The sequence below is a fragment of the Gymnoscopelus braueri genome (assembly GCF_963280865.1).
Source record: "Gymnoscopelus braueri genome assembly, chromosome: 2".
Taxonomy (NCBI): domain Eukaryota; kingdom Metazoa; phylum Chordata; class Actinopteri; order Myctophiformes; family Myctophidae; genus Gymnoscopelus; species Gymnoscopelus braueri.
The window spans coordinates 60262055-60289067 of NC_137604.1; the positions used below are offsets into that span (position 1 = coordinate 60262055).

Consider the following 27013-nt stretch of genomic DNA (forward strand, 5'->3'; position numbering starts at 1 on the left):
TCTAGCTGATGATCATTCTGTTATGTCTGTGTGCTGTATATATAGAGGAAAAACACTACTCCAACATTTGTATCTTTTGTTCTTCATATTTGCGTAAAAGGGAAGACGTTGGATTGAACACAATGCAACATGTCTGTCAGGTGTCAGAAAGAGGAATTATATGAAACACAAAAAGAAAAATCTAAATATTGGAGTCATAATAGCCACAACTAGAAGTGTCATTCTTTGCATGAGTGAAATGCTTCTAAAGAGCTTATTTTTCTCAAAGTTCACACTTTGAGAACTACAACTTCCCACACATATGCATGGGTTGTTTAAACTAAGCCAGTGGTTCTCAATCTCAACCTTTTCAGGCTGTGACCCCAAAAATAATCATATTTGAACTGGGGACCCCCCTACCCTGATAAGCACTTGGAATATAGTAGTTGAGGCATTTAGTTTTGTCTGACTCGGTTACACAGATAAATATTGTAAAACAAAAAAGGGTGATATAAAAATGAGGGAAAAGGTTTGAAAATATCAGATCTACAAGCTCGTTGTGAGCTTGTAGATCTGCTATTATTTGACAATTTGGCCAATGTTTTTATACATTTTGGTATAGTTTGTTGACTACTTTTGATGCAGTTATGGTCTCTTTTCTTTTTCTTTCTTCTCTCTTTCTTTTTTTTTTAGGTATTAAAAAGGACTGAAAGGTCCTTAAATTGACCCCCTGTGGGTCCCGACCCACAGGCAGGCCCGGATTAACCCTGTGTGGTGCCCCAGGGTGACCTCAAGTTGAAGTTCCCCTCCTCCCCCCTGCACCCTCCCCACTCCCACTTTTTTTTTTTTTTTTACTATGGCTATAAACACCATAGATTTGCATGAGATTATTAGTTGGAGTACAAACTCACCAAATATGACGCCATAACAGACACACAACAGCATTTCTCTCTACAACCACAGAGGTGCTGGAAGTGGTTTTCATGGAGGGGTGGGGGGGCTGGGGACTGGCAACTTAATGTATCTGAATGGTTAGTGAGCCTGCCTAGGACTCCAGAGGTCCTGTAGGTCCCAGGTAGGTACGAGTCCAGCCCTCAGCAATGTGTCGAAGTGTCCCTGAGCAAGTCACTTAACCCCTAACTGCTCCCCCCTCTGCGGCCCTAACTGGGCCCTACTGGGCCGGCCCGAAGCACAGCCTAGTGCCCTAGTCTGAACAAGTACTGTACCATATTTTTAGGCCCAAAAAACACAAAAAGGTGTCATTATTTGCTTAATGTCCTCATGCATCCAACAAGCTTTAAATGAGCAGATCGGACATTCCGTTCCAGAGAAAATGGCCAAAACATCTTGAAAACTTGAAAACAGACACTTTCGCCGATTTTCGATCTCCGGCCAATGTCGCCCGTTTTTCTTTATTAACACTGGCTGGTGAGGACAAACTAGATACCTGAGTAAAGTTCACTTTGAGCTGCATCCAACACATCCACTGCCATTTCCGTCTGCCTTAACGTTATGCCACGAGAGACATTTGAAATTTCTTTTTTGAGGGTAATTTTTTTTCTTTTTTTTTTAAATCAAGTGGTGCCCTCATTGGCTGGTGCACTAACCCTAACCCAAGTTGTATTTAATGACCACAATGTCTATTTTCAACAGACCCCATGTAACCCATAGAACATGAAAAGGTTGGGACACCAGGTAGGAAGTGTTTGTGTAGAAGAGGAACAGAGACAATTCAATTCAATTCAATTCAATTTTATTAAAGTGTCAAATCACAACAAGTTGTCTCAAGACACTTTACATGTAGAGAAGAGACCCGACATCCCACCCTGAGCAAGCAATTTTGCGACAGTGGCAACGAAAAACTCCCTCTTAACTGGAAGAAACGTCAGGCAGACCCTAGGCTCTAGGGTGGCGGCCTTCTGCCTCGACCGTGTCGGGGGAAAGAAGAGAGAGAGAGGGAGAGACAGACAGACAGAGGAGAGACAGAAAGAGATACAGTGCAAGTAGTAACAATAACAATAGTAGCAAATATAATAGTGTAAGATAGTATATGATAATATAATATAGTACAGCAATAGTGTGTATGCAGTATATAATGGTATAATAAAAGAATGTTAAGATAATATACAGTATAGTGTAGTGGTATAGTGTAATGTAGTAGAAATCCACGGTCGTGCTCCATGGAGAGGCCCGGTCCGCAGTCACAGTATTGAGCCGCAGCTGGGGGTCCATGGACCTGCGACGTGGGAAATAAAAGAAACTCCGGGGAGCAGGTCCCCGGTTGTAGAATTAGTGGCAGGCCTTACTAGAGCGTGAATCTGTACAGGGTTAATTACGATTGTACCAATGGGACACAAACCCACACAACCAAAGGGAGGACGAGAAAAGAGAGGACGAGAGGAGAGAGGAAAAGGGGGGGGTGGGGAGGGGGGGGGAGAGGATGACTATAGGGTGACTGAGTCTATACACTTCGGCTATAGGCTTTATCATAGAGAAAGGTTTTTAGTCTAGTCTTAAATTTACAGAGTGTGTCTGCTTCACGGACTGAGACTGGGAGAAGGTTCCACAGCTGAGGTGCCTGAAACTTAAATGCTCTGCCTCCTGTTCTAATTTTTTTGGGGTTTCTTGGAGCTGTAAGCATTTTTTCATACTGTGGACGCAATGGTGTTCTGGCTGGTTTATAGGGCTCGATGAGTTATTTGAGATATACTGGTGCCTGTCCATTGAGAGCCTTGTATGTGAGGAGGAGAACTTTAAACTCTATTCTGTATTTAACCGGGAGCCAGTGCAAAGAGGCCAATGAAGGAGTGATATGAAAGGTCAGCTTTCAAAAGAGAGAACTATTAAATATTATATTGTTGCAGTTGGTATATAGTTTGTTTGGTGTTTATGGTGAGGGCTGGGTATTGGAAGGGTTGTAATCGTGCTTTATTTATTTTATATTCATATGTTTTTTGGGTGGGGGGGGGGTGAAAAAGTAAAATAAAATAAAAGATGAAAGTGAAAATGAATATGCCACTCTTCTGTGGTGGTTTCATTGGCTTGTGCGTAGAATGTATGAAGAACTTTATTTCGTTCACTTTAGAAGTAGTACAATTAAATGCAGTTGAAGTGTGAAAAGAAACATTACTGACGGCTTCCAAAATAACACATTTATTGATTATCAGACAGTACAAATGTCATTTACAAAACTTTCAAACAAAATAACATAAAGAGATTTATTTTCTTTTTATGGAGCGAGTGTCGTGACTAAACTTTCTGGATGTTTATGTAAAGGCAGCATCTCGGCTCTGGCTGTTACAAAATGTTCTAACACAAACATTAACAACATAGTTATATACACAGCATCATAGATGCATCTGTGTGTCTGCATATGCATAGATGTATCTGTGTGTTATGCCCGTGTGTGGCAGGACTGTATGTAGGGAGCTGGTCACCAGGCACTTATAGTGGCTGCCCACTTCTCCTGACCAGTGTTGCCATGTCTGCTTATTATTATAAGGAGGGGTTGTATTCATCATGATTTATTAGTTTTTTGGGGGAATCAGCACTCTCGCATCAATCTGTGAACCCATCGCCAAATAAAAAGGAAAAACAGCGCCCTCTGCTGTTTTTTACTCTGAATCTGTTCTTGAGAGATTACTCTCGCATCAGTTATTGGGGTCCATGGCCTAATGCAGTGGTTCTCAAACTTCAAGCACTTGAAACTTGAACTTCAAAGTCAAGGACCCCCAAAATGACATATTTGGCTGCAGACCCCATCTCAAAAATGCTTTGTGAAGAAGCAAAGATTTGAGTTAAAAACTTTCGCTTTAAAAATAAATAAATATATATATATATATATATATATATATATTCAAAAGATTAGCAAACTTTTCACGATTTTTCAAAAATAGCAGATCTACAAGCTCCTACATAGCGTGTCACGAATATGAGCTTGTACATCTGCTATTTTGAATAGCCAAAATATAAAATATGGTTAAAGTGGTTAAAACGATTGTGACACATATTAACACATTTTCCTCCATTTTGAGAACCAATGGCCTAATCAATGTATACAAGCTCACAAATGACACCCAAGGCTCACAGCACAAGGTTAAACAAGAACATGTATTATCTTTGTTTTTCAAAAGATATAGAGCATATTATGTCACAAGTGTTTTCATCTTTGTCATATAGCTGCAAAAATGTGTTTTTATAATCTCTCTACTCTCATAAACAGACCATTGATTTAGTGAATTCTATGAATAAATGTAAGTGGTAGTCGTCTCATCATGATAGAAAGGCAGCTTGTTAATAGAGGATATACTGAACAGTAGCATACCTCTGTCATGTTACAGTAAGATCTGTCATTTCATGCTTTGTCTGCTGTCCTCTGTCACTGTTTCATTTAGTACATGAATGACAACTTAACTTTAACAATACAATACAACACACTTTACTGATATACATGAAACATTGTGTTAAAATACAACAGATTACATGTCATTCGTATTCTATAGGTTCCCAACAAAATTATGAAAATATGAATGTAAATTGCAATTTAATGCCCTACGTGTATATTGGGTAGACCTGCAAGGCAGACATACAAAAGCAAACTTCCTTATGAAACACGTGTAGCTGTACCAACACACAAGCTAATACATTGTGAAAATTATGATTTCAGTTGATAACTCTTTCACAGATCCACTTGTTGTTGTCACCACATGATTTGTCATTCCATGCTCTAGCTGCTTTAGCAGACTGAGGAACAAACACAGCACAGTCTTCTCCCCCTTTGTCATTAGGCTGTTTACGGCGCCAGTACCTGAAGAAATAGGAACATTTGAGTCATTACAATACTTTACTGGGATGGTTTCCCACCCTAAATGTTTAGTTTTTTAATCATGACCTCAAATCATATTTTTGATATTATTAATAGATTCACATTAACTAACTTAGATAGTGAAATAGACAACATCTTAGACTACCTTTAGACTGAGTCTAAAGACCAGATAGTCTAAACTAGACTTTCTGGTAAATGTGACCAAATTCAGATTGGTTTTTGTCACCCATCTTCAAATCTGTGGTCGGGTTGAAAAACACATGAAATCGTTTTGGACCACTCATATGTGTAGAGAAATCTGATAGCAATCTGATATGTGATGAAGTGACTTTCATATAAACATAGATTCATATGTCGTTCATAATAATTGAAGAGACCAAGTGAAATGGAGGAGTGCTGCATTGACTCTCTGCTTTTAAAAGTCAATAGTCAAAGCTGTTTGTTGCTCTCTACTTCTATTTATCTTACTACTATAATTGAAGAGCAATATGGGGGGGAGACCTGTGGGGTAAATGTAGCTATAGGTACAGTGTGGTAGGTTTGTATTTTGTAGGATTATTTAAAACCATATAGAAAAAGGTAGCAAAGAGGAATTATGTGTAATGTACTTTATTTCTTTGTTGAAATGAACAAAAGAAGAATGAAGGTAAAATGAAGATGACAGGTCTTACTCTGATGTAGTCAGGTTTGTTCCATCTACCCACTTCCAGATTCCTTCCCGGTCTCTGTCAGTCAGACCCAGCCACACTTTCTGCTTTAAACTGACAACAAAGTCCTGCATGGATAGAAAAGATGCTGGTTACGGAAGTAAACTGCATGTACAATAGCTTTATGTCTCCAAAAAGTGTAATGGTTACAGGCTTACAGCATTCACTAATGTACACGCACGCACGCACGCACGCACGCACGCACGCACGCACGCACGCACGCACGCACGCACGCACGCACGCACGCACGCACGCACGCACGCACGCACGCAGATCATAGGCCTACCTGTTTTGCTTTGTTCTTTATGACCATCAGGGTTGAGTTGTTGCCTTCACAGTCTTGTCTGCTCTCATTCCAGGTTTTCCTCTCATTAGAGATGTTATAACACACACCACCACCAAATGTAAATCCATGTAATCCATGTGATTCTAACAACAGAAGAACAAAGTTGTTTTCATTTGTTCATTAATGACAACTGATGAACAACATGACAAAACAATGAAGAAAACAGTGGTGTTTCACTCACCACAAATAATCCTCTTCAGGTCATCTCGCTCTCCAGTTACACGATCATACCTGGTCACTAACTGGTCAAAACTGGACTGTAGCTGTTCTTTCTGTTCAGTGATGTTATAGCTGGTCACTAACTGGTCCAAACTGAACTGTATCTCGTCTCGCTCTTTGGCCAGGTTGTTGTTTTTCTCTTTAATTGATTCAAAATCTGCAAGAAGAAGAATCAACAAATCGATGAGCTTCACATACAACTTTGGTCTGAGAGTGAAACAAGCAACAGTCATCAACACTATTTCTGACTCAAATATAACGTAATGTAAAGATATTGTTTATAGAATGACACTCACTGTTCATGACCAGACCGATGATGACAGCCAATAGGAGAACACACAGCAGCACCAGAAACAATCCAGCCACTCTGGAGAGTTTCTTCTTTGTCTCACCAGAGTCTGAACAACACAAGACAAACATAGGAGGTTACTTGGAAGTTCTATTCTAAAGTAAGACATTCACATTTTGAAAAAAGTGTCACTGCTCTTACAAAATTATTTGTAAGAATCCAAATAAATGGCAACTTGAGGGTCTGCTTCATTGAGATCAATAACATAAACACTTTAAGCTTAGAAACCTGATTAATGTCCTCAATGAGGCATTTCATTTTGCATAATGATAAAAGCAATACATAAATAAACAAATGCAGGAATACACATTAACAGAAGATACATTAATAAATACAACATCGCTTAAAAAGTGTTGAGTGTATGTATGGTTGGAAATATGTAAAAATAAACTAGAAAAAGTGCTCCTCGGAGCACAGGTCTCCGCCAGGTCAGGTACGTTATTCTGGCCTCCTGGTGGCGCTATAATTGGCCAATGTGAAAAGGGTGCCATTTATTCTTAGGTCTTTCACGGCAATCAGACACTGCATTCATGATTTGAGGCATTTTGTTCCAAAAATGTGTTTTGCTAAATTAGACCTGCTGGTGGCGCTATAACAGGCCAATGTGAAAAGGGTGGCATTTCTTCCTCGGCCTAGTGGGAATATGCGTTTGAAAATTCACGGAAATCGCAAGCTGCGTGCATAGTTTGAGGCTTTTTGTTCAAAACGGACCAATCCTGCAAATTTTGGAAGCCAATCATAGGCAATAAGGATGGAATATGGGAAATCGGACAGATTCGTGTTGATCACATGACTATGGAGATACTGTGTACCGATTTGCATGACGTTTGGATAAAATCTGTAGGAGTAATGTAAAAAAAATGGGTTTTGCACAAATCAGCGCTATAACAGGCCCATGTGTCAGGGAGTGTGTGTGCAAAGTTTCGGAGCGACCGGGCCAACGGTGCCGGAGATTAGCTGCTAACACACAGACAGGACGGACGGACGGACACACGGTCGGACGGACGGACAGGGGGCAAAGCATACTCTCTCGCCATGCCTTTCGGCCTGGCGGAGACAATAATACAAAAAAGTGAGGAGTTTAGAAACATTATATATGAGGGATGAGGTACACAGTCAGCAATGTAACAGTTTGCATGCGTGTGTGTGTGTGTGTGTGTGTGTGTGTGTGTGTGTGTGTGTGTGTGTGTGTGTGTGTGTGTGTGTGTGTGTGTGTGCGCGCGCGTGCGAGAGTTACCTCCATGCTGCTCTTGTGCTGTGTTCCTCTGTACAACATGCTGCTGTGTTCCAGGATCAAGGCCATCTGTAGAGACATAGATGTCTACTACCCTCTCTCCTCTCTCCTCCATCTCTACCTCCCTCTCTCCTTGGCTGACTTCCATTGCCAGGTCTGGGTAGATGGGAAGGTCATACACGTGCTCAGACATTCGAGCTGATGATCATACTGTATTTGTGTGTGTGTGCTGTATATATAGAGCATCCAACATTTGTATCTTTTGTTCTTGGATAATTCTGTTCTTCATATTTGCATAAAAGGGAAGAAGTTGGATTGAACACAATGCAACATATCTGTCGGGCGTCAGAGAAAGAGGAATTATATGAAACACAAAAAGACAAATCTAAATATTGGAGTCATAATAGCCACCACTAGCAGTGTCATTCTTTGCACGAGTGAAATGTTTCTAAAGAGTTTATTGTTCTCAAAGTTCACACTTGGAGAACTACAACCGACATATATGCATGGGTTGTTCAAACTAAGCCAGTGGTTCTCAACCTTTACAGGCCGTGACCCCCCAGAATAATCATATTTGAACTGGTGACGGGACCCCTCACCCTGATAAGCATTTGGAATTGTACAACGGTGGGCCCTGACGCGGGGTGGCCCTCACCCCCCATAGGCAAAACTTACATGACCTATTGAAGGACGGCTGTGGCTCAGGAGGTAGAGCAGGTCGTCCAATGATCCGTGGGTCGGTGGTTCGAATCCCGGCTCCTCCTGTCCACATGTCGAAGTGTCCTAGGGCAACTGAACCCTACGTTGCCTCCAATGATTCGGTCGGCGCTAGCTTGCCACCATTGGTGTGTGAATGTGGGGATGCTGGATGCTGGGGATGCTGACGTCGACTGCCACTCCACCTCCCAATGTCCCCCCCCTGTATGAATGAATGAACCATTGTAAAGCGCTTTGAGTAAGTTTGAGTACTTAGCAAAGCGCCATAAATGCAATTCATTATTCATTGTGCTTGCATAACACATGGTCACAAATAAAATAGTTATAGGAACATTAGCCAACATTTTGGGAGATTTGGCCTTTTATAGAATTGTCGGTTCTCTGTGTTTCCTTAATTTTAGAAAAGAAAGGATAATAAAGAGAGAATAGAACACATAGAATACAGCCAAAACTGCGCATTTCTGTCTATAAACAGCTGCGTACTGCAGCTCAGCGCAGTCGGGGGAGCCCACGATATCCTCGCCTTCTGACTTCCTTCAAGCCTTGCAGGTGCTAGCTGCAGTTGTCTGCGTCACGGTAGTTATGCTCCTGGAGTTGAAGCATTCAGTTGTTTGACTCGGTTCCACACATAAATATTGTGAAAATAGCAGATCTACAAGCTCGTTGTGAGCTTGTGGATCGGCTATTTTCAAACCTCTTCCCTCTTTTTTTTAAATTATTTGACCAATGTTTTTTAACATTTTAGTATAGTTTGTTGACTACTTTTGATGCAGTAATGGTCTTTATTTATTTTTTAGGTATTAAAAAGGTCCTTAAATTGTCATTTCACTGTTATCTGGGGACCCCCCTTAAAATCATGTGGGGACCCCCACAGGTTGAGAACCACTGAGCCATCCTGGAGCCATTCTTACAGTTAGGTCAGCGACGAAAAAAGAAGAAATATGAAGAGGAACCAAAGATATGGAAGTTGTATTTAATGACCACAATGTTTATTTTGAACTGACCCCATATAACCCGAACATGAAAAGGTTGGGACACCATGTAGGAAGTGTTTGTGTGGAAGAGGAACAGAGACAGAAAGGTCAGCTTTCAAAAGAGAGAACTACTAATTATTATATTGTTGCAGTTGGTTACATGAAAAATATAGTGTTAGTTTGGTGTTTAAAGTGAGGGGTGGGTAGTGGAGGGTTGTGGTAATCGTGGTTTATTTATTTTATATTTATAATTTCGGGTGGGGGGGTACAATAAAAAAAAAAGAAAGAAAGAAAGATGAAAATACAAATGAATATGAATAGACCACTCTTCTGCTCCTGTGGTGGTTTCATTGGCTTGTACGTAGAATGTATGAAGAACTTTATTTAGTTAACTTTAGAAGTAGTAGAATTAAATGCAGTTGAAGTGTGAAAAGAAATGCTGATGGCTTCCAAAATAACATTTATTGATCGTGTCATTTACAAAACGTTCAAACATAATAACATAATACAGAGACTTTTCACGGATTGAGTGTCGTGACTCCATTTTCTGGATGTTTATGTAAAGGCAGCATCTCGGCTCTGGCTGTTACAAAACGTTCTAACACAAACATAAACAACATAATTATCCCATTCAATCCGGGAAAGCATCTATGTCATTTTAGATAGATATAGATACTAATAGATACTAAGATATATATAGCAACATCTTTTTTCCAGACAACTCTTAGGATTTAAAACAGAGGTTTAGAACAGGGGGGTGGGTGGGGGCATGAAAAACTAATACTGATTTAGAAGGCATTTTTTAGAATCGGCTCTTAATGGGTTAATACAGCATCACAGATGCATCTGTGTGTCTGCATAGATGTGTGTAGTTCAGACTTCAGAGTTTACAATACCACATTTCGGAGATGTGACAATAAAAAACAAAAAAAAATAACATATATGAAATGTTAAAACCAGCTGGAAAAAGGCTTAATGGTGGCTCTATGTCTATGATGACAATGACTCAGCATTATGTCAATCTCACCTTACAGCTAGGTCTCTAGTTTGAGGAAGGGGAGTGTTCATGTTTACAGAGAACAAAACTGATGGGTTTGTATGCTTGACATAGCAGCAGCAGTACAGCCGGCACTAACCGACAAAAATATTTTTCCTAACCCTAATGAAGAGCAAATCCATCACAAGAACGCTGGTTTCTATTGTATTTCATATTGCCATTTCATCATCTATCTGTGTCTAATTCAGCCTATGTGGTTCTCCAAATTAAATCGAAGAGGGTTGTAATTACACTTTAGTGTTTCATTATACACTTTGTGTTCATCCTGGGTTGAAGTTATATTGTGTTGAAACTTGTATTTCTTTTGCCAAAATACAATCAATCAATCAATCAGATATGAATAAACCAAACTTAGACATCCACAGACTGTTGCCGACACATCCACATCAGGAACATGGATTCATAAAAGATGGAATGAAGTTAACTCTCTGGAATGAGTCAGAGACCGAGATGCATAAGGCCACATTAATAATAAAGTGTCAATGTAAGACATCTATATCTATACAAGACAATGTAAGATATCTATAAACACAAAAGGAAAGAAACTTTAACAAACTAAAGGAAACTTAAATGGTAATGGGACATTCAGATTGATACACAAATCTAGCTCGGAATTGAAACTGTATCGAACTGCTTTGATAATTGAAAATTAGTCATGAAAAGCCATTTCTTGCTTGTCATCCTTTCAATGGGTGTAATGTGAGAAATGCCAGAGGAAGTGGCAAGCAGAACAGTCATTTTGTGGCAGAAACGATATGTGCATGTTTCTCCATGTTAATAACACGGACCCATTATATAGGCAGTATACACAGCATCCAAACAACATTTCGCTTCTACCTGTGTAAGTCAGTGACAAATAAAACTTATTGAATCTTGAATCTGGCTCAATAACTAGACAAAAACCACACACCGGGCATATGTTGAAGCCAGATGGAACAGGTCAACAGGAATAATTAAACCGTTAATACATTCTGTTCAACACTGCATGCTTTGTGTTTCAGTCGCAGCCACAAGAGTGCTTGAATAACCTGTGTACAACCCATGTACAAACTAAATCAGTGATTGCTTAGCACTGGATACTACTGTTCAACCTATATAATAACAAAATAAAATGTGTTCAAAAGGCTGTTATGCTTCATAAGGACAGCTGTCATCTTAACATACTGTACCTGTTGTAACTCCGCTGTTGACCACAATACCTCGGGCATACGTTCAGAGAGACTTCACACACTATTAGTAGCCAATTGGAAACTGAAATTAAAACATTTTTAAACAAAAAAAGAACTATAACAACTTAAATGCACTCTGGTACCTGCTTAGTACACTCACACTTAGTTGACAACTCAGCGTTTTAATGAGGCCAAGGTCAGTTCTCCGACCTTTGTCAACACATTTCCTCTCCAGATAAAACGTTGATAGATTAAGAAATTATTTTAAACTTAAAGTGTGTGTGGGAGTAAATTATAGTTTCACAAATGTAAAACTGGTGGCCCTATTTTGGGCATTTATGTATCAAACCCCAAAAAAGTTTATATAACACCGTATCCTGTATCATAACATAACTACATGTCTGATAGTTGTACAGTAACAAACAAAACCGCTTGAAAAATCGTCCGAGAACTCAGCATTGTGATGATTTTCATTGAGGAGAGATCTCCTGCTTCAACATACACATACAGTACATGCAATAGGAGGCGCAGCATTGACCGGGGCCAATGTGACGCCCGCATTGATGCACAGCTCCAATCTAATGGCTGCTTTCAACTAAAAGAACTTCAGTGAACCGTGCCGTGCAACATATTTCACCTCAGCTTCAGATAAGGTTCTCAGAACCTAGTTTGGGCTCTGCTAAGAGCGCGGTAAGTAACCCTGAGTTCATTTTTTTTGTTGCCCAAAAGTAAAACAAAAAAACAAACAAAAACGCTTCGCAGCTTGTAGATCAGCCATTTTCTTTTCTTTTTTTGTGAGTTATTTTTTAAGGACGACTTCAGGGGTGGCTGTGATTATAATGGAAACAAAAAAAAACTAACACAAGACTTCACAGAACTTCACAGGTTCTGTGAAGTTTCAGGTTATGAGAAGGTTCTGTGTTACCCTTCATAGTGGAAAAGAGCCACATGCGTGCTTAGTGATGGGTCGTTCATGATCGATTCGTTCAAAAATAACTACCTCATTGCCGTGAACGTGAACAAACCCGTTCACTTCCTGAAACTGTTGCGTTGACGCTTTCGTTCATGCCCCCCGTCCCCTCCCCCCGTACACAGGACGGGAGGACGGGCTATTACCGCGACAGACAGACAGCGGTGCGGTTGAGTTGTTTTTCACTAGACATGAACGAATCATTTGAACAAATCATTTGAACAAATGATTTGAACGGATCATTGCTGCGAACATGAACGAAATGGTTCGTTCACTGGAATGAACGTTTTTTTCCCACCACTAGCGTACATACAGTATCTATGTTGAATGTGTTGCTGTCACTGTGGGGGAGGGGGAGGTGGCGGGGGAGGAGGAGGAGGGAGATGAGAGAAGGGGATGTGAGGAGGAGGCATGTTGTGCTGGGGCCAGGGGGGAGAGGAGAAGGAGGGATGATAGAAGGGCGGAGGGTAGTGAGGGAATGACTGAGGATGGAAAGGTAGATGCTGGTTATGATGATGAGGAGGAGGAGGAGGAGGAGGAGGGGGAGGGGGGTAAGGGCAGGGAGGGGGGAGGTAGACGGGGGGCCCGTGCCCGTGGGGGTGTCTGTGGGGGGTGTGAGAGCGGGGGAACGCTGGGTGGTGGGGGTGTCTGGCGTTCTGGTGCCTGAAGGGCGGCGCTCTCCCCTGTCTGGGTGAGAACGGCGTCCTGTTGGTATCCTGCTGCTGCTGCTGCTGCTGCTGGTGGTGCTGGTGGTGCTGCTGGTGGTGGTGTGAGGCATTGTGGGTAGTCTGGGCCTGGGCCGGGTTACCTGGAAGGAAAGGGAAGGACATTAACTCATTAAGACAGGGAAACCATCTGTCATTTTAGAGATTTTAACCACTTTAACCATTATTTTACACTTAGGCTATTCTAAAAAAGCAGATATACAAGCTCATAGCGCTGCATTCAGCTTGTAGATCTGCTATTTTTGAAAAAGTTAATATATATTTTTTTTAAGCGAACATTTGTAACTAAATATTTTGAGATGGGGGTTCACGGCCAAACACATTTTGGGGGTCCTTGACATGAAAAAATTTGAGCACCACTGATATAGCAACATACGGTTTTCAGAAGACATTTGTAGATGCATTCCCAGATTGAATGAGATTCTACAAATGCCTTCTAAATCAGTAGTTCTCAAACGTTTTCGTGCCAAGAACCCACAAATTGATATACAGTATATTTGGCCGCAGACAACCATCTGAAAATGTTCTGTGCCAGGGACTCCCAGTAGAGAAGATTTGTGTTTAAAAAGATTTTTCTAATATTTTCTAAAATAGCAGATGTACAAGCTCGCAGCGCGGCACAAAGTGACGAGCTGTGAGCTTGTAGATCTGCTATTTTTTAATAGCCAACGCAAAAATCTAAAATGACATGCTTTCCCGGTTTTCATACCAGTAACCTGTAAGCTGATTGTATGACGTTCTGTATAGTAGTGTGTATATCTGTCTGTCTCTTATATGTCATCATGATTGATGTTGAATACACTTATTGTAAGTCGCTTTGGATAAAAGCGTCTGCTAAATGACTGTAATGTAATGATTTGTGTGCACGGGGATCTCAATTTAAACCAGCTTAGGGCTTTACGAGTCTTCCAGTTTAGTAGACCTTGTATTGTGACTTTGTACTTCCATGTACTGTTATTCTCATGTCTTACTAAATAAAGTACATCAATCAATCAATGGGTTAATAATAATAATAATAATAATCTATAATAAATCTAAAATGTATAGCGTTTTTCTACCCAAGTACCCAAAGATGCTTTACATGAGGAGGAGAAAACAACAAAAAGAAAATCTGCTTTGTTAGGAAAAAACACAAAACAAAGACTATAAGACTATGGAATAAAATCAATAAAAACAGTGGAAAAGTAGAACTGGGGGGTGTGCAGTTAGCTGGGGAAAGCCATATTGAAGAAGAGGTGGGTTTTGAATGTGGTCTTGAAGGATTGCACAACTGCAATGGTTGGAGTTGGTATACCTGCTTTAAACATTTCTATTGAAAAATGTATATCATGTGGTTGGGGAAGACACCTTGCAGTATTGCATGAAGGTCAAACAGGCTGTGTGTATTTCTTAGCTCAGCAGTATAAATTGTGAAGCGCACGAAGGGAACCTGCGTTCAAATCCCAGGTAGGACATTCCAGTTACGGATTACGACTTTAAAACAGGTAGAGGGTCAGAGTTATACAGAGCAGTTAAGGGTCCATTTGTAATGCACTCAAGGAGCCCAGAAGCCAAATTCCCCTGTGCCACCAGAGTGCCCGGTTCCCGTCTGGTTTTTAATTCATTCACAATGGCCTTCCCTGTCTATACCTGTGTTTTTATATTGTGTTGGAAGGCCTACCTGTGCTGCCAATTTCTCTCTTCTTCTTAGCACTCTGTCTCTTCTTCCTCTTTGCTTCCTGCTCCAATTCATCATCGCTGTAATCCACAGCCTGGAGAGAGAGAGAAAGAGAGATAGACACGCACACAGATTATATTACATTATATCATCCACCACATTCTCAGCATATGTCCCCTCACCCCCGAAATCATACGCTCCCATCTCAGGCTTTTTGGATACAGTGACACCATAGATGGACCTTGTAGCCACTTCACACAATACATCTTTACCATCAAGTGTGCTGAGTTTAAACACCCCCATACACGCACCCAATGTTGCCACCGGGCTTGGGGCGGGTGGGGAGGGGGGGGGTGCGCGAGCTTCCCTGTACGGTTTAACAGCTTTTATTTAATATCAAAACAACAACATGTGTATGCAGATTCAAACACACTGCCTTTACTACAACAAACCTTTATAATTTGGTAAGTTGCCTTTGGTTCAACATTACAATAACTTCTACTGGCTGTTTGTGTTCTTTTTGGAAATAATTCAAATCTGCAAATATAGAAAAATAACAAAATGCCCCCCCCCCCCAAAAAAAACTACTCCTATGGAAAGGCTATCATCTATTAATTTACTTATAATGCCCCTATAAAGTTTATGTTGTTTGTAGTATAAACAATTTAGTATAGGTAAGGTTTTGCACACTCAAATGATACCAATAATATCTGTTCTGGCCCAAGGACTAGCCGTTTTACTCATGATACAATTTCTCTTTCATAACAGATACATGCGCCATATAATCCCCACATATAACAAAACACCAAGAGAGTACACCAAAAAAAAGTCATTCGGTCATAAGTAGCCTGACGCAGTGACTAGGGGCGTCACCAAGTTGAAGTTACTACGATCCGGTGGGAAAGCAGGGGTCGCCCCCCCCATACAGGAGAATGCTACAGAATAATAGGACACATGGTTCCACATAGAATGTCCTCCATTTCTCAGGTGTCTGTGTGGACTTGCATGTGTTGGGGGAATGAAAACCCTGATTTGAGTTCTGGAAATAAATAATTCTGAGGATATAATAGAAAATGGGATGCCACGAAACGGCTGGTAGCAGTTTTCAACAACGAACGCAAAGGGGCTCATTGGGGGCTGAATACGAACCCTCTGATTGATGGATTTATGAAATGAACAACCTCCTATATCTGACTTATTTGTAGAATTTCCCCCCCAAAAATGTGGTAGTATTTATTTTAGTATTTTTTTCCATTTCGTGTGTGTTGAATGGGAGGATGTGGAACGGAGGCGCCAACATTAATTGTGGAGGACACAAACATTAATTATCAAACTACAACAAACAAACAGAAATCAACACTTTACATTGTGCAAATACATGTTTTGAGCAAATACGTGTGTGTGTGTGTGTGTGTGTGTGTGTGTGTGTGTGTGTGTGTGTGTGTGTGTGTGTGTGTGTGTGTGTGTGTGTGTGTGTGTGTGTGTGTGTGTGTGTGTGTGTGTACCTCTGGTGGTGGTTCTTGGTCGTTCTTCCAGGATGCATCAGAGCCTTTCCACCTGAAACAAATCACTTTTCAATGTCACTGAAGACAAACCAACTGTGAACAGGATGGATAGTTCATGTCTAACCCAACAGCTCATTCAAGTCTTTCTGATTGATTGAATAATGTATTAGTCAGAAATGTGTGTGTGTGAGCTTACTGTCTCAGCTGCTGAGTCAGAATGTATCCCGTGTATTCCTTGATAGAAGGTGCGTAATAGAGGCTCTGTCCCATGGTCAGTCCTTTGTTACTGATCTGCTCCATGGTGTTGAAACGCATCACGTAGAAGGGACTCAACACCGGACCGAACGTCTCAAACACCTGGCAAACAACACACACACACACACAACCGTTTAGACACCGGACCAAACACCTCAAACACCTGACACACAACAGTTTAGATTAAAAACTGAATCATTTGGAGACAAATCCATCTGATCAATTTGTTCTCCCTGTTGACAGGACTTATAAGCACGATTGGTGGGTATTAGGGGTGGAAAATATAATCGATTCAGCAATTAATCGCGATTCGGATATGGACGATTATGAATCGATTATCAAAATTAAAAAAACGATTATTTAAAAAATCATATCGCTAATTGCACAGAGCAGCAGCCATATTTTGGTTGGTTAACAGACTATGGGGAAGCTTTTGTTACAAGTCAGTATTATTTTACCAAAAATTACTTATTTTCTTGTTGGTTTTCTGTTTCCAAATATAACCTTCCAGCTCACAGTGACACATCTCTTCCATTAGTTTTTATTATCAATAAAAGATAATGGAAGTAAATTAATTGCGCAATATCGCAATAATCGCAATTTAACTCATTCACTGCCACTGACGTAATTGACGTAATTATTCCCGTTTACCAATCCTGCCACTGACTTTAATTTTTTTTTTCAAATTTGACCCAAAGACCAAGGAGATATGATTTGTCGAAGATCTAGACTCCCATCCACTTCCTTGTTAACTTTTTTTTTTCGATGAAAAATCTCTGGCAGTGGGCAAACGCGGCCAGCAATAATTGTGGCAGTGAATGAGTTAATTGAATCGTAGCCCTCGGAATCGAATTGAATCGTCAGGTACCTACCCATTTCCGCCCCTAGTGGGTATTCTGTACTCTTTCACTCAAAGCATAATGACAATTAGCACATCGTCTCTGTCGGGTGGAAACCGCATATGTCCAAAACTGTTACTTTACAGGATTCAAATTCAAGCAGATCTACAAGCTTAAAACCGCATCGCTTTCGAGCTTGCAGATCTGCTACTTTTGATGCTTTTGTGTGACGCTGTGGTATGAGGTGGAGTAAGACCAGGGGAGGGTGGAGAGAACAAGGAGACGTGAATATAAAAGGAGGAAAAACAAAGGAAGCAGAGCAGTTAAGATACAGAAATGAAGTCTGAGAAGACATGAGAGATTCCTTCAGATTTACAAATTAGGCATTTAAGCAGATGCTCTCAACCAGAGTGACTTACAATAAGCAAGGTAAACACATACATCAAATGCACGAGAGACAGTGTAGTGCCTGGGTAAACTAGGATCACGATTGCACCAAGAACCTCGGATCAGTCTGAAACACGTGTACTGTACCTTCCCCACGGCCTGTCTCTCAGAGTTGAAGATCATGCTGTCCTCTGACAGCGGGGGCGTGTCTTTCAGGGACTGGACGATGACTGGAGGGACGGGGACAGACGAGAGAGACACGATTCAGTTGTTCCATCAAAAGGAGAATGTACTGCACTCACTGCCTGACATGTAGGGCTGAGCGTCACCTGTTCTGCTTGCTACACTGAACTCAACTGTCCCAGTGGTAACAGTGCTAAAGACAGACTTATTTCCATTGTGGTCCTCATACACAAATAATAACAAATAACAAATAAATCTCATAATTATTTCAGACGCGACAAATTACATTTACACTATTCTAAAAACCCACTGCCCTTTCTATCCTTACTAAAACCTTGAACCTACTCTGGAAACTTGTCCAATAACCAAGCCCTTGTTAAACGTTTGAATGTTTGCATGTAGGCCTATGTATTTCTATTTGTACGTATCTATGTATTTGTATCTATTTCAATATGCATGCTACTGTGTTTCGATGTCCCTGCGTGTATGTGTGCACTTTGTTGGCGTGTGTTTGTGTATGTATACACTAACCAAGTGTCTGTATGATACTGGAGACTGTTCCTATTGCTTGGATCTCTGCGTCATCGGGTAACGACACACACACATCCTCCACGGCCGGAAGCTCCTAAAACACACAAAATGAAATATAAATGAATATATAAACAGACAGAATGACAGACACACTCCATGACACTTTACTTTATATGTACTGTAAATACACAGCTAATAAATAACAAACACGCTCACGCCTATCCACTGCGTTTGGTTCACTGGATCCATTCCAACACTGGTGATGAGCTCTGAAGCCTGATTCATACTCCATCATAGCCGAACTACAAGCTAACATCTACAACTCCACCTCACTCCCTTACTTCTTGTTGCCTATCGTGTGTGTGTGTGTGTGTGTGTGTGTGTGTGTGTGTGTGTGTGTGTGTGTGTGTGTGTGTGTGTGTGTGTGTGTGTGTGTGTGTGTGTGTGTGTGTGTGTGTGTGGTTTGGTGCTGGACCAATCAATCAGTGCCTAGTGGCAAACACATACATTTTATACTTTCAATTTTAAAATCGAGGTAAATGGGGCTGTGATCCCTCTGAAACCCTGCCCACATTTGGGGTCATACGTCAAAGATATGTCATAGATGACATATTATGATAGATGACATATGATGATGACACGTTGTGACGTCACGGTCAGCTTTTTGACAGCGGAATACGTTGAGTAAAAAGTGGACGGAAGACAAGAGAGAAATGACGGTTATAAAGGGACGGCCGTTCCAAATGGTCTCTCTGATATGCACTCTGAAAGACCACAGCGATGATGTCAACTGGTGCACGTTCTCTGCAGCGCTGCTGGCCACCTGCTCCGCAGACAAAACCCTCAGAGTTTACAACACCGACGACTTCTCGGAACTGCCCTACTCGCCGCTGTCGGGGCACGGCTACGGCGTTCACTGCTGCTGCTTCAGCGCTTGCGGTCGATTCCTCGCCTCGTGCTCGACGGACGCGACGGTGGCCGTCTGGTCGACGGCAACGGGGAAGAGAGAACACGTCCTGGAGCACCCCGGACGCAGCCCCGTGAGGATCTGCGCGTTGTCGCCCGACTCCGCGCACCTGGTCTCCGGTGCGTCCGACGGTTCCTTGGCTTTATGGGATTTCACAACTAAAAGTCTGCTCAGGACTGCGGAGGCGGTGGCAAACGGCGCTACGATGACAGCATGTTCCTTCAGTCCCTGTGGACAGCTGTTCATGACCGGGTCCGCCCACGGGGACCTCCGCCTGTGGGACCTTGACGTGAACCAGCTGCATGCCGAGAAGAACGCCCATGATCTGGGTGTTGCCTGCTGCGCGTTCGCTCCCAGGGTCTTCAGCGGCGGTCAAGCGGTGCAGTTTCTTCTAGCGTCCTGTGGGCAGGACAGCAACCTGAAGACCTGGACCATAGATATAACGGTCACGGGGGGCTGTGAGATGACGCTCCTGCATACTCTAACCGGCCAGTCGGCTCCCGTCCTCTCCTGCGCCTTCTCCTCGGACGGACGTCTGCTCGCGTCCGCCTCTGTGGATAAGACCGTGACGATTTACGACGCCGACAACACTGTGGCGCTTCACACGCTGAACGAACACGGACGGTACGTGACGGCGTGCGCTTTCTCTCCCACGTTGTCGCCGCTGATGATCGCTACCGGCTCCATGGACAAAACCGTGAAAATCTGGAGGTTAGTAGAGGAAGGCCGCGGTGGCCACTGCGAAGGGGAGTCGTCATCATCGCCCGAGGAAGGGTCACTCGTCTTGAGCGAAGGGAGAACTTCATCGGGACACTGGCTGGCAGAGGAGGGCCTGGAAGAGCTGGTGGATGACACGCTGGTCTCGGAGCTGCGGGTAGAGTCGGCAGGGCGACGCAGCAAGGTCCTGATGAAGGTGGAGGAGTTGAAAGGTGCGTCGTCGTCATCGTCGCCAGACGACGTCCCCGACGAGTTCCTGTGTCCCGTCACCAGAGAGCTCATGAGGGAACCGGTCATGGCCGCCGACGGCTATTCGTACGAGAGAGAAGCCATCGAGAGCTGGATTGCCACCAAGAGCCGCACCAGCCCCATGACCAACCTCCCTCTGCTGAGCACCTCGCTCACCCCGAACCGCAGCCTGAAGATGGCCATCGCACACTGGAGGACCAGCCACTAGCTTTCCAAACGCTATCTAGCCACTATTTACACGTTTTCTTTTTTTTTCTCATTTAGTTTCATGTCAAGGACCCCCAAAGTTATACGCATTTGGCTGCGGACCCCACCCCCCCCCCCCCCCCCCCATCTCAAAAAGTGCCAGGGATTTTTTCAAAAATAGCAGATCTACAAGCTTGTAGCTCTGCTATTTTTGAATAGCCAAAAGTATAAAATATGGTTAAAGTGGTTAAAATGATTGTGACTAATTGTAACCTAATTGTAAATTATTGTGACTAATTGTAACCCCCCCCCCCACACTTTGAGAACCAATGGTCTAGTACAGTGGTTCTCAAAGCATTTACTTTCAAGGAACCCCACTTTTACTATATCGTTGCTGTCGGGCAGAAACCTCTTATCTCCATATTCTAACTTTTCATGTTTTTTTTTTCGTGTTAAATGAACGCCCTACTTGATCATACTACAGCATTACACAAAAGCATCAAAAGTAGCAGATCTACAAGCTCAAAACGTGGCGCTTCGCGCCGCGTTTTGAGCTTGTAGATCTGCTACTTTTGCCATTTTTGAATTAGAATCCTGAAAAGTTAACAGTTTTGGACATATGAGGCTTCCACCCGACAGAGACGATATGCATTAGGCCACGGACACCCATTTGATACACATTTTCAACCTCTAGGCCCCCGATTCACACTATAAAATCCTAACTCAGGAGAATGTACAAATGGGTCCATTTGGTTCCATTTTTTACAGACCCCGTAACTCCCCTGGGGACACCACACTCTGAGAACCACTGGTCTTGTATGATGGAAATTGTATGCATGTCTTTATTGCTGATTTTATTTTTCTGTATGTCTCTACGCAACCCCTTCATGAAAAAATTCAAGTTGCATTAGGCCAAATGTCTATTTATTTGTGCAATATTTTGTCATTTACAGAGGCCTATTTTTTCATACATCATTTTGATATTTTCTCAAGTTGCACTTTGGCCAATCAATTTGATGTATTATGGTTATGTTAAACTTAAGAAAGGTTACAATGAATTTGTGATAAACATGCCGGGTGACTGATTGTGGTTCCTACACTCATTCATGGGCTCTCATTATATTCCTGAGTCAAGTGCGACACCAAGTGGTGAAATCCGGTATTGTCAGAACGTTTTGCCACAACCCAACTCTAGAGAGCATTATTACATTTGCTGGACAATTCATTCATCATTCATGGAGCATTATTATGCTGAAGATTCTCACAGGACTAAAAGTAAAACAATGTTTAAAAACAAACAGACGGTCCGGGGAGCTGTCCCGAGGTTGAAACATGCTGGCAGTTGCCTTTTAATATTATAATAAAGAGTCTGACCTCCAGCAACACTTCATCCTGTGTCTTGATGGGGGGCGGTTGGCTGAAACCTTCATCGTCTTCATCGTCCTCTCCTCCTAACACAGCACGGTGGCGAGGGGGGGGTGAGGAGGAGGAGGAGGAGGAAGAGGAGCTATCGCTGGAGAGGAGAAGAGAGAAAAGGGAGAGAAAGAGCGATTAGGAGAAGAGGAGGAACTATCGCTGGAGAGGAGAGAAAGAGCCTGTGATCCTGGAACACAACTCAACTTATCAGTTTTAAGCACACGTCATATACTGTAGCATTCCACTCCTCCTGTCTAGGGATGGGACGATAGGAACATTTCACGATTATTGTGACCAAATTAATTGCGATTTATGATATTATCACGATCATCAAAATATGCTTGAAACTCTTAAAATGCCACTTTTGTTAAACACTTGAACCCCTGCATTCATAGTCTGGGGTGAATGCGATGCGTTGTGAGCTTGTAGATCGGCTATTTTTGGCAAAGAGATTTAGAGAGTGAAAAAAAAGACTGTATCAAGTATGTTCTTTACAGGTTGTAATTCTAGGGTTTTTAAGAGTGTTTAAGTGTACGGGCGGCCATAGCTGAGTGGTTAGTGAGCCCGCCTAGGGAGCCAGAGGCCCTGGTTGCCCCAGGTACGATTCCAGGCCACGCCAGCATATGTGTAGGTTTGATTACCTGTCTGAATCCTCTGATGTGTTGCTGCCATCCGCTCTGACCTTCGACACACAGACGGCGTCTGTCACACCGACGCTGCAAACACTCCCTTCAGCGACACACATCACGCTCTCTGCCTCGCACTTGATGATTTGCCTCACCGTGGCGGGCTCGCCGTCCGTCACAGTGGCGGTGGGGGGTATGGACCCGGGGGTGGGCTGTCCCTCTGGGGGTGTAGTGGTGGTAGTACTGTTGCATGGGAGGGTTGTTGTTGTCTCCCCAGGGGTGACGACGTTAAGGCTCTCCAGCTGTGCCGTCACGGTAACCTCCATCCTTCATAAAACGAGGGATGCAACAGTTAATTGAACGTATTGATGAACCAAAACAAGAGCTTCTGTCCGTCAACCATCTCAGGAAGAAATATATAGCACACTAGATATCAGCTCATTTAACTATTCAGCTGAAATGCAGTGATGCTGAACTGTTTAAAAAAAAGGGATAGTTCACCCCCAAAACATTTTTTTGTATAGATTACTCACGCCATGGACACTTGAATTCATGGATATTTTTATTTTTTAGTCTCCTTTGTGTCTCCTACCGGAACCCATGGCTCGTCATCAAATTATTGGCTTAGGAATGCGACAAAAACTAAAATATCCATGAATTCAAGTCTCCATGGCGTGAGTAATCGATAGAAAAAAAGTCATTTTGGGGTGGTCATTCAAGTGGGTCCCAGGGAAATGTTTCATTCTCTCTCTTTGATCTCAAAGGGTTATAATTATCATAACATTCATGCATGTTGTAGCCCAGAGCAGAAGATAACACAGCAGAAGTAGAAGCAGAGGTAGATACAGGCAATGTAAAGGCACTCATAATAGGATGAGCACAGGTCACTTGATGAATTAAATACATAGGACCATAATGAAAATAGTGTTCTCCTTTTAGCATTGTTGTTTTGCAAACTGTTAATAAAGTATTCAATTCATCAATCAGAGGTACATTTGGTAGTGGAATATATACCTGCAACTGTTTGTTGCAGGTATAAAACATGAATAAATAAATACATACGATTAACCTACGTACATGAGCAAGATTAAGTCTAAGATTGGTTCTAAATGTCAGTTTTTATACATGTCCGGTTAATTGACCAGATCTAGTGCGTATGTAGTATGTACGTGTGTGTGTGTGTGTGTGTGTGTGTGTGTGTGTGTGCACAAATGCGTGCGTACCTCTCTGAATCCTCTGTGTTGCTGCCATCTTCTCTGTCCTCTGACCCACAGACAGCGTCTGACACACTGACGCTGCCGACGCTCCCTCCAGTGACACACACGCTCTCTGCCTCGCCAACGCTCTCCGCGGGGGGCTCGCCGTCCCTCACAGTGGCGGGGGGGGTGTAACGCCCGGGGATCGGCTGTACCTCAGGGTAGAGCTGTGACAATCATTGAAATTTTTAGTTGACAATTAAGTGCCCTACAAACAATTGTGGTTTATTTATTAATTGTGTTTTTTGGCAATGAACATACATTTAAAAATACATTGTGGTCTGTTTGCCTTTTAGGCCTTGTAAACTAACAAAGCACGGGGCAGGTATGACAACTTAAAAAGGCCTATTACTGAGAAATGATTGACAATGACTGGTACGAATATTCAAAATAAATAATGTGCTATAACCAATACAGGTAATATCCTTTAATTGTATACTTTCAAAAAAATTTTTTAAATACAATCTACACACAAAAAGCATTACATTGCAGTGCTTTGTGAGCTTGTAAATCAGCAATTTTCTTTTTGCTATTTTTGAAGATTCTTGAAAATGCCCAAAACAGGGATGCCATGTTAAAAGTGGTTAAAATAGCGTGGACGACAACATGGAAATGTTGATGGAAATATGACATTTCATCCAGCTTTTTTATACAAATAAATGGAAATTATTCTAACGGGTATGCAAAGAAGAATTACGGTCAGCTGAAATAATTATAACCAGGCCATTATGTAATAACTGTGACAGTCAGTCCTACCTCTGGCGGTGTGGTGGTAGTAGGGTCTGAGAGGAGGGCTTCGGTCTCCCCAGAGGTGACCACGTTCAGGCTCTCCAGCTGGGCCGTCACCGTAACCTCCATGGCCTCCTCCTCCCCCACTGTGGAGGACGTCAGTCCATTCTCTTCCACCGGTATACAGGCCATCACACCCGACCTGGCGCGCGCGCGCACGCACGCACACACACACACACACACACACACACGACCTCAGGAAAACTATGCCTAAACCTTAACCTCAGTAAAAAAGAATGCAAAACAAGAACCGCTGGGGGCGAGCGTTCCGCAAAATAAATGGGGGCGAGTGTGTTTTGGGGCGAGCGTTCCGGTCACCTCTCAAACCCTTACGGTCCATTTGGTTCGTACGCCCCCCCACCACATTGGAGAAGACTTGTGTTAAGATTATATTTTGTACAGAATTCTACAACTGTAGATGGAGAGACAGTGAACCCAATGAATGGAATTGACATTCTTAAACATTTTTCTCATTGGTTAAATTATTAGGAAAGCAAGTATTTTCTAACTTTTAGATGACCATGAAGTAATAGTGAAATTAAACTGTTAGCTCATGCTGGGGTGACCGCGCAGGGTATCAAGAAGACTCACTCCAAAACCAACTCACCCCATTGCTAGGAAAACTCACTCCGGAAAACTCACCCCACAGGGTAGGAAAACTCACCCCCAAGATTTTCGGGGGTAGGAAAACTCACCCCAGGACCTGAGAAAACTCACTCCGGAAAACTCACCCCAATGGTTTTTAACTTTGTGAGCTTTCCATTTTCACAGAATGCTTGGGGTAAAACTTATCGCAGATAAAGTATAGTTTTGGACCATGACGGAGGCGCGCCGACTCAGCAGACCTTGAGGCTGAGGAGTTGCGCCCGAGCGCCTCCAGGCGCGAGTGCCCGCAACGACCAGCCGATGGTCTGCTAGTCGAATCAGCGCCGTCCGAGTTATGTACCGATAGGGACAGAATAGTAAATATTTTTGGTGGGGACTGCGTTTGCCCCACTCACTGCGTTTGCCCCACTGACTGCGTTTGCCCCAACTGCCACTCAAAGTGACTACTGGCCAATCACAGTGCGTCTCCCCCGGGGTGAGTTTTCCTACCCCCGGGGTGAGTTTTCCTACCCCTGGGGTGAGTGTTCCGGAGTGAGTTTTCTCAGGTCCTGGGGTGATTTTACCCACCCCCCGGGGTGAGTGTTCCTAGCTCCGGGGTGAGTTTTCCTTTTTGAGTTGGGGTGAGTTGGTTTTGGAGTGAGTCTTCTTGTATTCCCGCGCAGAACCCCCGGAAAGGACTCCTGGAGCTGGGGGTCCCTAGACCCCACACTTTGAGCCGTGTTCCAGTAAATAAGAGTGCCAGGAAGAGATTTCCTTGATGAATTGCACTGGTTTTTAGATAGAATATGAAGTACTTATTTGATTTGTCTTTTAAAAGAGTATTGCAGGATATACAGTATGTAGGACTGTCAGATGTATGTTTTTTCTGTCTTTTTAAATGCTGTCCCTGAGGCGAGCTGAGCTCTAGCCCTGAAACATGACTGTCATACAAGCGTCATGTGAACCATGGCTAGCTGAGCTCCAACATTTCCTGTGCATTCATGCACATGGCAAATAAAGAAGACTATTCTAACGAAGTCTATTTATATTCTATTTCCCTCAATGCTCACGTAAAGAGGGCTTAAAGAGGTTTAACGTAAGGTTTTTACAAAAGACGAATTCCCCCTCTCAAAAGAAGCTAAATTGTGGTGGTACAACACAAAACAACACAACACAGATTAGCCTTGAATCAAGATTATCATATGTATTTGATCAATGTTGACATTTGCAGATATATCTATGATAGGAAAGTAAAATTCAGTCTGGATCAAATACATCTACAGTCTTGATCCAAGGATAACATTGAACGGTAACGTTAGAACGTGATAATCGCTGTATTTTCCAAGGCAGCTAACATGCTAATGCTAATCAAGTGAATCACGTTGATCAGGTTGTGATCTGAGTCTGATCATCTGACTGACGCTTTTTAACCCACAACAACTACAGAGTTAGTTAGTTTACATACCTGTCCTGTCCTGTCCTGGGTGGGTTTATGTTCAATAAGATGGTCTGGTGCTGATCAGATGTTCTCTCCTCACACAACATAAACCGACATGCATTCAGCTCAACACCAACACGTGGGGATTGTTTTTCC

The 27013-nt window shown here is 42.5% G+C and overlaps 3 protein-coding genes across 3 annotated transcripts; 1 reads left to right on the forward strand and 2 right to left on the reverse strand.

The window, feature by feature from the left end:
- Window positions 1-3218: 3218 nt before the first annotated feature.
- Window positions 3219-7852, reverse strand: LOC308073324 (uncharacterized protein; the record flags this gene model as incomplete). Its single annotated transcript, XM_080412199.1, has 6 exons — window positions 3219-4786; window positions 5476-5579; window positions 5798-5940; window positions 6039-6233; window positions 6373-6474; window positions 7663-7852. 6 exons carry the CDS (start codon window positions 7850-7852, stop codon window positions 4642-4644), a joined length of 879 nt encoding a protein of 292 aa, XP_080268325.1. The 3' UTR covers window positions 3219-4641.
- A 1961-nt stretch (window positions 7853-9813) lies between these two features.
- naf1 (nuclear assembly factor 1 homolog) lies at window positions 9814-27013 on the reverse strand. Its single transcript, XM_080412301.1, has 11 exons — window positions 26885-27013; window positions 24802-24976; window positions 24013-24212; window positions 22805-23116; window positions 22122-22260; window positions 18629-18722; window positions 18062-18144; window positions 16630-16790; window positions 16434-16485; window positions 14932-15022; window positions 9814-13354 (listed from the first exon to the last, which is right to left on the reverse strand). Exons 1-11 carry the CDS (start codon window positions 26962-26964, stop codon window positions 12885-12887), a joined length of 1857 nt encoding a protein of 618 aa, XP_080268427.1. The 5' UTR covers window positions 26965-27013; the 3' UTR covers window positions 9814-12884.
- On the forward strand, window positions 19372-20769 carry LOC308073335 (WD repeat, SAM and U-box domain-containing protein 1-like; the record flags this gene model as incomplete). The annotated part of the gene is made up of 1 exon (XM_080412210.1): window positions 19372-20769. The coding sequence occupies one exon, from the start codon at window positions 19372-19374 to the stop codon at window positions 20767-20769; it is 1398 nt and encodes a 465-aa protein (XP_080268336.1).